The sequence below is a fragment of the Pseudochaenichthys georgianus genome, chromosome 6, assembly GCF_902827115.2.
Source record: "Pseudochaenichthys georgianus chromosome 6, fPseGeo1.2, whole genome shotgun sequence".
NCBI lineage: Eukaryota > Metazoa > Chordata > Actinopteri > Perciformes > Channichthyidae > Pseudochaenichthys > Pseudochaenichthys georgianus.
In genome coordinates this window covers 39,310,007-39,322,103 of record NC_047508.1, presented here as the reverse complement: position 1 = coordinate 39,322,103, position 12,097 = coordinate 39,310,007, and the positions used below count along the sequence as shown (strand labels likewise).

General features: G+C 40.3%; 1 protein-coding gene across 4 annotated transcripts in view; it reads left to right on the top strand.

The window, feature by feature from the left end:
• The first annotated feature begins 5,026 nt into the window (after nucleotides 1–5,026).
• Nucleotides 5,027–12,097, top strand: part of mfge8b (milk fat globule EGF and factor V/VIII domain containing b) — a 29,944-nt gene continuing 22,873 nt past the window's right edge. For all 4 annotated transcript variants that reach the window (XM_034085693.2, XM_034085692.2, XM_034085691.2 and 1 more), the window contains exon 1: nucleotides 5,027–5,205. In XM_034085693.2, coding sequence (XP_033941584.1) covers nucleotides 5,136–5,205 — 70 coding nt within the window. In that variant the 5' untranslated portion in view covers nucleotides 5,027–5,135. The remainder of the gene's footprint in view (nucleotides 5,206–12,097) is intronic.

Sequence of the window (12,097 nt, the reverse complement as noted above, 5' to 3'; positions counted from 1 at the left end):
TGTGTATAAAATAGGTTTAAATTGAACTGTGGCTTTTTTTGTTCTTCTTCCAAATAAGCAACATCACAGGAATGTAAAATTCCCATCCTCAATCATATCCACTTCCTCATCATGTATGTGAATTCTCACTTGTGTTTTCAGATGTAAGACAGAAGTGAAAGAGGACTCCTTTTAATGTGGAAAACAGAAGTGAACAATTCACAGATACACAACCTGGTATAGATTTATGAATTAAAGCATTTCCTTCTCCGGGTAAAGCACATTTTCACAAGGTTTGAGTGTACAGGATTATTCTGTGCTTCACATTGAGGATTAGGATCAAACAGGCTTCTGTCACATTGAAGCTTCATCCAACAATTATGAACTTCTGCCTGTGCCTCAGCCTCAGTGAGGGTCAGTCATGAGAAGAAGCTTTGTCTGACAGAGGGGGAACATCAGAGGATGCTGCCTGGTGGACGCTCACCACATTTGACGGCTGCTTTGCGTCAACCAGCCCGCAGCACATGACTCCTCTTATGGTTTCATGACTGCACGGATAAAGCCATTCCCTATGTTGAGACTCAGCGTTTAGGGATCTTGCTGACTCCAAAAAGAAGAGGGGTTTAAGTACTGAAACACACTTCAACATGTTGAAAGCTTTGGCATTTTCGGTGCCACGGGAGTGGAAAATCGCTGTCATCCTTGCATTTTGCTGTCTTCTAAAGCATCAAGAAACCTTTTTTTTGGCATGTAGTGGTTGTCACCAGCTGTTTTTATGATGCTCTTAAACCGGTATTTGGTCAAGTCAAATATCTTAGGGACAGGAAGAGTGCTTGTCTGAGATGCTGGGATAATGACATACATGTGGTTTAAATACAAAATGCATTGCAAAAAGATTTAAGGAAAAGGCTGCAGGCTGCATCTAACACAACAGTGTTTAGTTCTTTAAAGTTGTTGACAGAAGAAACATGACAGGAGGGAGACAGGGCTCAATTCATCTGTTGTGTTGGATACACATGATCTGTGGGCCCTTTACTGAACCCCTGATTCTCCCACTCTCTCCTCACACATTTGGAATGCATTGTTTTGAATAATACAAACAAAGGATGATCCAATTCAATTGAGAAACCATGAATCAGTTGCCTTTGCCCAGAGGACCTTACAAAGGTAGATGCAAAGTCTCCACCTGCACCTGCACTCTGTGGCACCTCGAAATACTTTCCAAAGGACTGAAAACTGAAAATCACAGGGTGGCACACCAAAACCATAAACCATAACTGAATTCCAGGATCTATACTATGCCAGTGTAGTTTAATAGGTTAGTTAAAAAATATGAGAGTTAGGATGTACAGACAGACTCTGGTTTTTTATCTCATGTGCATCGAATGAATTTGGTACATTTACTTTAAATTGACAAAAATGCAGCTTTGCATGCAACATGCAACACGTGTTATGTCTTCTGTTATTTTTAAAATATTATTCACATTTTTACTTAATAAGACATACAGTATATTTGGCATGTATTTGAAAGAGATATAAGGAACAAAAGCTTACTGGAATCAGCCTACACATACTGTAGTTTAAAAACATCAATCAGAGGCTTCCCATATAATGCAAAAGAGACATGCAAGGGATGACCCCCCCGGTCACACCTTAGTGGTGCCAAAACTTAAAGTGCTGCTCTTGCAGATCAGTGTCAGTGCCTAAAATCCAGAGGACAGTGTCACCACCACTATGTTGCATGAGAAGAACACGATTTTGACGTTTAAACATGCATAATATTTAGTTACAGTATACAGTTGATGGATTATATAACACATCCCTTAATGCAGAGTACAAAAAATGACTAATGTGATTAGCTGAAAACGGCACTTGCTGTATTTCAAACAAACCTGCTTAAAGAATCATTTCTATAGTTCCCATATCTATCATGTAACCCCTATACTTTTCCAATACACAAGTTGCACACACAGAAGCGTGTACTGTTATGTCACTGCTGCTTTAAGTTTCCAAGCATATCCTTGGTTTGCCTCGGAAACACCTCACAGCCTTCTGCATTTTAATTCACGTGATATTTAAAGGACAGAAAACTGAACACACTTTACAAGATGTAAGAAAGGGAAATGTGCACTTTCATTTCTTTTGTATGTCACATGTCGGATCACAAAGTCCTTCAGTTCCGGTATGACAATATTCACCTTCTGTTTGACCTACTGTTCATCACACTAATGAGTGGGAATATATAGGAGCTTGGTACCGCCCCATTTAGCTAGAAATGTTGCTTTGATGTGAAAAGGTCATCTGGGGGAAAAGGATTTTGTGTTGGTCCTGCATGTGAGAACAAGGGCTATAGGTTTCACACAAGACTGAGGCATCATTTTGAACGGCATTTGATCTTCATTACATGAGAAAGGAGAGACAAATGAAGCATGGAGATGTGATGTGAGCACACCATCAAAGCAGCCTTTTTCCTCTGTATTTTTCCACCAAGCGTGAGATCAATTAAAGCTGCATTTAAATAACTTCGGCCTGTTACTAGGCTACAGAAGAGTACATGTTCCCCTGCTAATCAAAGTGTGCAGAGTTCATCTGAGAATACGGTTGCTACTACTGTAATGAGACACATTTCGAATCACAGGGAAACAAATAATGGATGCAGAAATATACTTCATTTTCATTTCATTTCATCGTTTATTTGAATAGGGACAATGCACATTAATGAACACTTTAGACAAATAATGCTTCAAGTAAATATGCCGGATTTTAGCTTTGAGCTCATTTCCATCCGTAGTCCCTCACATACATTGTTTCTCAACCATTCTTTGAGTTGACCTTTGAAACTATTGAGAGTGGGACAATCCCGTATCTCAGTTGGGAGGCTATTCCACAAAGAGCTGCCTTTAATGGAGAGGACATTTTGTCCAAAAGTGGTCCGTCTGCGGTGGACTTCACAGTCTCCTCTGGTTTCTGACCTGGTGCAGCGTCCGGTGTGTTTCTTGTGGATGAATCCCCCTAAGGGAGGGAGGGCCAGTCCATCTAAACATTTAGAAATAAAACACATACTTTTAAAAGACTTAAAATTGTCAAAACTCAATAAATTGTGTTTTTCAAGGATGGTATAGTGGTGGTATGAATTTGTCTTTCTGTCAAAAACCTTGATAGCTCTCTTATACACTTTTAAGGCTAAAGCAGAAGTCACATCCTTTAAAGTTGATAATGACTGTTGTTATATTCAGGCTGCTTTTGTCTCCTAAATGTGGAGAAAACATACAACCAAATCCTTTTCATAGATGCAGGAGGAATGAGGTGAAAGACAGAATCGGCCTACACGGTTGGACATCCATCTCAAATTCACACCCATTAGAATTTGTTTCCGCCTCACGCCCACTGTCTCCACGAGCACAAAAATCAATTCTGACCCATCTGGATGTTGACGCAAGAAACGCCCACACATGAACCTTTTTGGCTCTCCACAATAAAACATTGGCCTTAATCTGCATTTCAGAGGAGGATTTCATGCATGGCGCAATTATGGGAATTTCCCCAGAACTATTTGAGAGTGGGCCAACAACAGAAGACATTACGGATTTAAGATGCTTTGATTTCACCAGTTACTGGCCTGCTTGATTAAATTGAATTAAGAACAAACATGCAAATGCAAAATAACTCTTGATCATCTGCTTAACAGAACGTAAAGCAAAGAATACATGTGTTCTGGTTCATACAATCTCACACATTTAGCAAATATTTACGAGTGTGCACTTTATAACCAACCTTTTTGTACAAATTCTACAATGAGCTCTAATTTAGCCACATTTAACACAAGGCAGACACATGTTTTGTCAGCTCCTTATAACTTAATGGACACAGAGACCAAGAAACTTACAATTTATGTGTGTTCTAAATCTGTCAATTTTAGGCAATTTCATTGAATAGTAGCAATGAAAGTCTTCCCAATCCTTTTGAAACAAGTATGACTTCACAGCCCAAATGACTCAAGTAGGCTGACTTCTTCACCAACCCACTGTTATGATCCAAATGCTTTCAATTGAACACATTTTTCGAAACAAAAGTTACTTTAACCCTCCTATTATCTTCGTTTCCCCCCCTTACTTTGGTGTTCGAGGTCACATTTGACCGGTCCTGTTTTAACTGCTATTACATTAACACACAAACCATTAATCATCACCAAATTTCATTTAACACCCTTTCAAACTGTAAATATTGTATCAGGCTACTGGTATACATGAAAAACTGCAGTAAAATATACAAAGAATAGACACTGAACATGTATTGCGTGTGCCAGGTGTGATCCATGTGGGGGGATGGGCACATAAGAGCGGGAAATGTGTCAAATTGTTCTGTGTGTTTGCGTGTGCCAGGTGTGATTCACATGGGGGGATTGGGCACATAAGGGGGGGGGGGGGGGGGGGAACACATCTAGAGAATGTGTGTGTGTGTGTGTGTTTTATCTGATCCGGATGGTTACTAATTCCTTTTCTTTATGGCCGGGAACACCATGGGTGTTACGAAGTTGACTAAATCATCCAAAATTCAATGAAAGTGGTGATCAGCAATTGTATGTGTTCAAATGTGAGAAGGATATCATAAAGCCTTAATGCAATCGAATGTAAAACAAAAAAGTTATGATTGATGAAAGTAGTACATCGGTCAGATTTGACCCGAAGACAACAGGAGGGTTAAGTCAGACTTTCACAATCACAATATCATAGTAAATGCCTCCTGCAGGGAAGCATGTAACCCCATGGAAACACTAAATAGGTCAGCTGCGAAAATTGGGGAGCAATTATTCCCCTCTCTGTGGTTTAATATTAAATCATGATATATGTAATGAAATGCAGCTCATTAACGCTACTTTTTGTTTACAGGCTGATTTGCTGCTCTCTGTGAGTGTTTTTGTTTTGGGTCACACAGACAGCGGGAAGGAAGGGGGAGGACTTACAATTAAAATGCCTCGCTGTGATTGGCTGGTAGCTGATGCGCACGTGCTCCTGCTCTACGCCTGCTGCCTGGGAGTTAAGAGCCGCACAACGAGCTCGAGCCACAGAAGCAACAACAGTCCGGAGACACGCTGTTGTCCGCCTGTCGTCCCTTTAACTCACTAAAACTAACAAAGTCTGACTTAAACAGCAGCCATGAAGCAGCACAGTAGTTTTGACCTGTGGCTGCAACTTTTCTCTGCTTGTCTGGTGTTCGGTGTGAACGGTAAGTTGGCTTTTGTTAGATTTGTTAACAGTTCAAATAATAGCCGTTAACGTCCGTTACAGTTGAGTGGCAGCTTTGTCAGTTGAGATTTACGTTAATGTTGCTCTTTATCCGTGTTTTAATATAGTTGTTTTAATTTTCTCAGTGTGTGTTTCATATGCGGCAATTTAAATCCAGTTGTGGAAAATAACTAAGTACATTTACTCAAGTACTGTACTTTTTTTGACATATTTACGCTTCACTTGAGTTTTTCCTTTAGTGCTACTTTTATACTTATACTACACTACATTTATTTTGCCACTAATAGTTAATTTGTACATAAAAAAACACATATGTTGATATGGTATGATACTGCACTACTAATCTACACAGTATTTAAATGTAATGCGGACTAAAATCGGACTTTTACTTAATGGAGTACTTTAAGACTACAATATTTTTACTTTTAATTAAGTAAAGGACCTGAGTACTTCTTCCAACACAGTTTAAATCTAAAAAGACACAAGTGGCCCCTTCAATTCATCACCAAAGAAGTAACAGTAACAAAGAAGTGGGCATTTTAAGCTAGGTGCACAAGTTCAAGCAATCTTTGATTTGAATGAGTGAACAGGACGTGTGGGAATGTTAGACTTTGTTTGCTCTGAAACTGCAAAAAAGAAGACCGCTGAATGTGTAGAGACATTTTAGAGTGAACGATTTCCATCTGGCAAACAACAATATATGCATTTTTTTGTAGGCCAGACACACTTATGTCTGAATGTATGGCTCCAGAAATATCCCCTTAGGGCATATTTATTTGCAGAGTGCCCCTTCTAAGAAGCACATGTAATGTGCTGGCTATTATACTGGTCCAGTGTTAACCTCTTGCCATTGGCACTTGGCTTTGTTTGCATTTCCATGCATCAAACACATTTAGGGCAATGGACAAAGGGTACACAAAATGGCCTGATTCTCCTGCCTTCCTTTCCTGCTCAGCAACCAGGAAGAAGGCATCACATGTCAAGTGTTTCTCTTGGTGTGATGATGGATTTTCCAAATGTTCCTGTTCCATTTAGACTTTTGCTTGGTGCTGTGTGAAAGCTGCCGTGTGTGTTTCTTGTCTGATGGACTTTGAGTTGAGGAATAGATGGTCAACATTTAATGCCTCATGAGTCAATGCCCACAGATAGGTCTGGGATCTTTTCATTCTTTGAGACATTTATTAGAAAATGTACAGAACAAATGTATACAATAGGTCATTTACCACAACGTTAGTCATATTGCTTTGGTTGTATGTGTTTTCTTATGACTTTGGCTTAATTATTTGATTGAATCTTAATGCAGCATTATGTGGTTATGACATAACTAGTGTATTTATGTTTTACCCCATCAGCTTCCACAAAACGGTCACTAGTCTTCCTGGGGTCAACAAAAACAATATTAAAAACAAGCGTCAAAAATATAAAGATCAGCACACGAAAAAGAAAGAAAATACTTTGACACATTAATACAAATAAACAGCAACAAAACATGTTCTAAGGTTTCACTTAATTTGCTTAGCTATTCATATAGTTCACAAGAAATTTTTAATTTCATAATAGTGTCCACATGTTTTGATGCCTCATGATTTGATGCTTCAGTTGATCCACTATGTTGACAGACACCGCAGGCTGCAGAAGCAAGCATGTGACTTCACTTCTGGTTGATTTGTTCAATTTGGAGATTAACGCTCTACTTATCTTGGAACCGGGTTACGACAGGAACTACATATTTTTTTACAGATATCCAAAACGACTCCAGCTCAACTTAGATTCTGAGTTTATTCCCATTGCTTGTCCTGCAACCTCCCTCCAGTGTTTCCCATACATTGATTTATTTGTGGCGGGCCACCACAAATAAATATCGTCTGCCACAAATGGATCTCATAAAAAAAATTAAAATAATATATATATATCTTTTTTTAATTTAATTTTGGTGGTCTAATGGATAGTGAGGTGGGCTGATGATCGGAAGGTTGCGAGTTCAAATCCCGCTTGGAACACCACTACTAGTGTGCCCTTGAGTAAGGCACTTAGCCTTCAGTTACTCCAGGGAGAAACACTGTAGACCTGCGTGTAAACCTTCCCTGGTGAATCACATAACATACATGTTTGATACCCTTTAAAGAAAAAACGTTTTGTTTGAATAGAAATTGAAACGCAATGCTGCCTGATGACAACGGAACAAATGCCAACATGTTTGTACCCGAGGCTCAGGACAGCCTTGGGGAATAGGTGTGGTTAAACTGGTACAAACGTTGAGTCACTTTTTTTGGATGAATTCGCCAACACTGGCATGCCAGCGAACCTCCGCCCACAACAGCACTCGCTCAGACCTTTCCATGCTGTCAGGGAGCTGAGGGGGGGGGGGGGACTTTGGCTGCTGGGTCGTGCAAAATGTTTACAGGGCAGGATAAGAGCTGAGGGGAGGTTTCCCCCGTGGTGTTTTACCTGATTAGGCTACATTCAGCAGGTTTAGTCCTTTTTGTTGCTGAATGGAGAAAAGTGGAAATGGTTCTCTGTCTGGGCTGAGGCAGACTTTTCTCACATCAAGACCACTTAGGGTTACTGAGTGAACAGGGGCTAAAGTCAGCACCTGGACCAATGGCGTGCCATGAGTGTGTGTATGTGTATCATTTGTGAATGTAGGCTGTTGCATAATCACCTTTCAGTTGAAATTGCTGCAATTGACTTGTGGGTGTAAGATAGCGTTTGATGACAATGTATCAGGCAGTTACTGATCTAAACAGGAATGAAATCTCCTGACTGGAACGATTTTTTAATCTTCACTGAGTCAAATTGTGCAGTGGGACTTTTATGTTGTATTTATTATAGATAATTGTTTTTATATTAGAATGATTGATCAGTCGAACAGAATTATAAGCGCCAACTATTTTGGTAATCGACAAACTACAACGAAGAACAGAACAAATCTACTCAAGAATACTGACATTTCTCAAGCAAAAAGGCCAAGTTTATCCACCTTCTGAAATGTGAGGAAAATCAAATGCATCTGTGGATGATTATAATGTGCATTTACAAATGATTTATAATAGACACAACTAGAGATGATCCGATCACGTGATCGGGGATCGGAGCCGATCACGTGATTTTCAAAAGATCGGAATCAGGAGAAAAAAATCGGGGATCGGGATCTTTTTTAATTTTATTTTTATAAAATATATATTTTTTATTTAATGTTACAAAACAAAAATGACCATGTTCACGTCTTAAAGTCATCCTGAGGACTTAGTTTTGGTTTAAAATTACACAACATCATGTATGTGTTGCTTCTTTTGGGCTTGTTTTCATAGACCTGGTTGCTTATTTCTCTGAAATCTGGCAACAGAGTGGGCGCAGTGTCTAATAGTAGCAGTAAGCTAACGAGAGGCTACGTTCAGCTGGTGACTCGGGAGTCGGGACAGAGAAAATGTCAGGAGTTTGGAAGTGTTATAAAATTGAAAGCGAAGGCAGTGTAACAGCCAGATGCAATGTTTGCAAGGCGAAGGTTCCGCGTGGTGGAAAGAACAGAGCTACGTTCAACACGACCAATCTAATACGCTACCTGAGAAACAAACACCAACAACAACACGAAGAGTACACAGCGGCCACTCAGGTAACGGCACTGAAACAACCGACACTTTCAGAGACTTTCAAAAGGAAAGACAAACTACCCCAGAACAGTGAAAAGGCCAACACAATAACAGCCAAGATAGCTGAATTCATCGCGTTGGATGACCAGCCGTTATCTGTTACCTTTTTTTTCTCTTAATGCATTGCATAAAGATCGGATCGGGAAAAATCGGTATCGGCAGATTGTCAAAATCAAATGATCGGAATTGGATCGGGAGCAAAAAAAGGTGATCGGGACATCCCTAGACACAACTATTAATGAGCTCATCAAAAGATAATCAGAAGGAGAAATAATAGTTGGAGGCAGCCCGAGCTGAATGCTCTGTGTCAGTAAGTTTGAATGTGTGAGAGAAATACCATCTGCCCGGTCGGGTCTTTCTTCCCTTCCGGCTGCTGTCTTCCTCAGCACTGATGACTTTATCATTACTTTTCCTACCAAATGCCTCAGGACAGGACAGGCTCCGTTTCCTCGGTTTAAAATATGAATAGCTTCCGTGATCAATGTTTCATTGCAATATGGACTGTCTTCTAATTTGGGCCAGCTTATTAGTGGCTTGGCCCCACTTTCCAATCTGCCATGTTGAATATTTTACACGCTCTCTTGCAACCTTCAATATCGAGCCAAGGACAACTTCGGAGGTACTAACTTGAATCCCGCAGCAAGACAGTTTCAAAGTTTGGGATCATGCAATCAGACAGAGCCACTTAGTGCCCTAGTGAGTGGATATATATATATATATATAATTATACGTACAACTCAATTCAGTTTAGACAGTTGTTGTGACACGTACTCCAGGCTCTGTTTCAGTTGCAGTGCATCAGCAGAAAGCTTGTTGTTTGGTCGTGTGTGCATGACGCAGCCGTGTGTATTTTTAGTGCCTGGGCCTTGTTTTTGTTTTGTTTTTTCTTAAGCAGCAGATGGCAGATTCTGTAGAGTAGTACTTGCAGATTACAGAATGTGTGTGTGTGTGTGTGTGTGTGTGTGTGGAACGCTGAGTTCCCACACTTGCCTGCTAGCCTCGACTGCAGAGCGTTTACTGTTTTCAGGCCAAAGGACATATCAGACATTACATGACTCACTTGTTAGACGCTTTTATCCAAAGCGACTCCCGTACATTCAGTACTGTGGGCAATCCCCACAGGAGCAATTTGGGGTGAAGTGTCTTGCCCAGGGACACAACGACATGCTGACTGCAGTGGGACTCGAACTTGCTACCCTGATTCGAAGTTCAGCGCACTACCCACTGAGCCACAGCCTCCCAGATATGAGGTCTGATGTAAGCTAACATACACGTCACATATGTATATCAACATGTTTGCATTCATGCATTTAGCAGCCCCTGCTCAAGTAGCAGGTTTTTGAGGAGAACACTGACATATTTGTCACTTTATTTCTTTAAGTCGCTTACAGTTTTTGCTTATTACTTTTTCTGTATATGAACTATACTGATTTATTCCACATCTTTAATAACTCAAGATTAATTCCGATTAAATAAATGTAATGGGCTGTGCACACACAGTGTGTTCACAGCCTAACATGGCACATAGCGTGCTTTGGCAGGGAACACTGCATCCCCCAGGAAGGATTTTTATCAAGGCTTGCTTGCTGACTTCTGTCAAGTAGATTTTTATCCAAAGTGCTATCTTCTCTAATATAAGCTGCAGAAACTGTCCTTATCCACCCCCACCGGTTTGTCCTGAAATGGCTCCCTCTTCTTCATCTCCATTCATGGCGCAGAGCCCTTGAATGACTTCCTAGAGAATCTTTTACCACTCAGTCTCTGGTTGTGATGCCTCCTTAAACGTATACATGGGTTATGTTAACGTTTTGTCCACCTGGGCTCATATGGTCAGAGGGCAACTTTAACTCATAACTGGTTGATCCTCTCAGTAACAGCCAGTGAACTTGTAGTAACTCCTCCTTCTGTGAAGCTCCTACAGGAAACGCACCATTTGTGCTGCCACTCGTATGTTTCCAGAAAGTAAACACAAGACTTATGGTAAGACCAAGCCCCCTGGAACGAAACGCCAGGCGCTATAGTCGGTTATTAAATATAAGGCGGCTTGCAAGTGTTAAAACCAAGATGGGAAATAGTTCAACAATGTCAGAACAGCTTGTTCTGGTTGCACAAGTGTCTCCTGTCATCAGACACAATAATGGATACTTACAATATATTAAAATACCCAGATGAAGTGTGACAGTGTTTTAGGGTATTTTGTGTCTATAAAATGTTAGCATTCAAATATTTTTTGCTACAAAAACTGTCATTATATCCTTCCCCAGCTGTTTCCCTTATATCTGGGGCTCAAGCTTTTGCAGCATCACATTCTATTTCTTTTTGGCAGCACCGAATCATTATGTGACTCTGGCTCTAACAGCCCTTGCTTTTTTGTGTCTGGTATTTGAACCTCATTCTTGGACTGGGGCATCATGGGAAAGGCACAGCACATGACTCATAAGGAAAAGCACAATACACATTGGAAATGGCTTACCCTGCCAAACATAACTCCACATACTTTTCAAATGTGTCATATTGGTGTGGAGGAAGTTGGGCACCATGTTGGGTGCTTTTAGTTCTGCGGTCTCCAAAATAGATGTGGTTTTGGCAGTATCGTCAGACTCATCAAAAATCTGTGTGTTTGCATAATAAACAGCAAATAAATTTTTTGGGAATACAGCCAATGTGTACAGGTACGTGCCTCATTTAATTAAATATCAAGACAACATTAACATGTCATGCTGGTTATGACTTCAGCAACTGCCCAATATTGTCACATGCAGACTAAAGAGGGTTACTATGAAGTGTTTGCCACACACTTGATGTGTTTTGGATAATGGAGTAGTTGTCCTTATATAGCTGAAGCAGCTCAAAGGGCAAATAACACAAAAGCATTTCTCACTTGTATGTCTTGGTAACTAACCATGCAGACTGTTTGTTACTAGAAAGTAGTTCCAACTGTTGACAGACACGGAGACACTGATTCTGGAGAAAGATATCACTGTTGAATTTTGAAGAGGTGATTTCCCAAGCAGGAGCTCTACAGGAGATTAGTTTCGTCTTCACTGTTCCTTGGGATGGAAGCTGAAATGGAATGTCTCATAACCTGAGCTCATAAAACCACAATTATCTGTAAAGTTGGACGTTGGTGAGGTTTGAGGAAATGGTAGCTTTTGTGAATTTGAAACCCTATTTTCTGCAGCGATTTCTCAATAAACGAAACTGAAACTACACCCACAGATT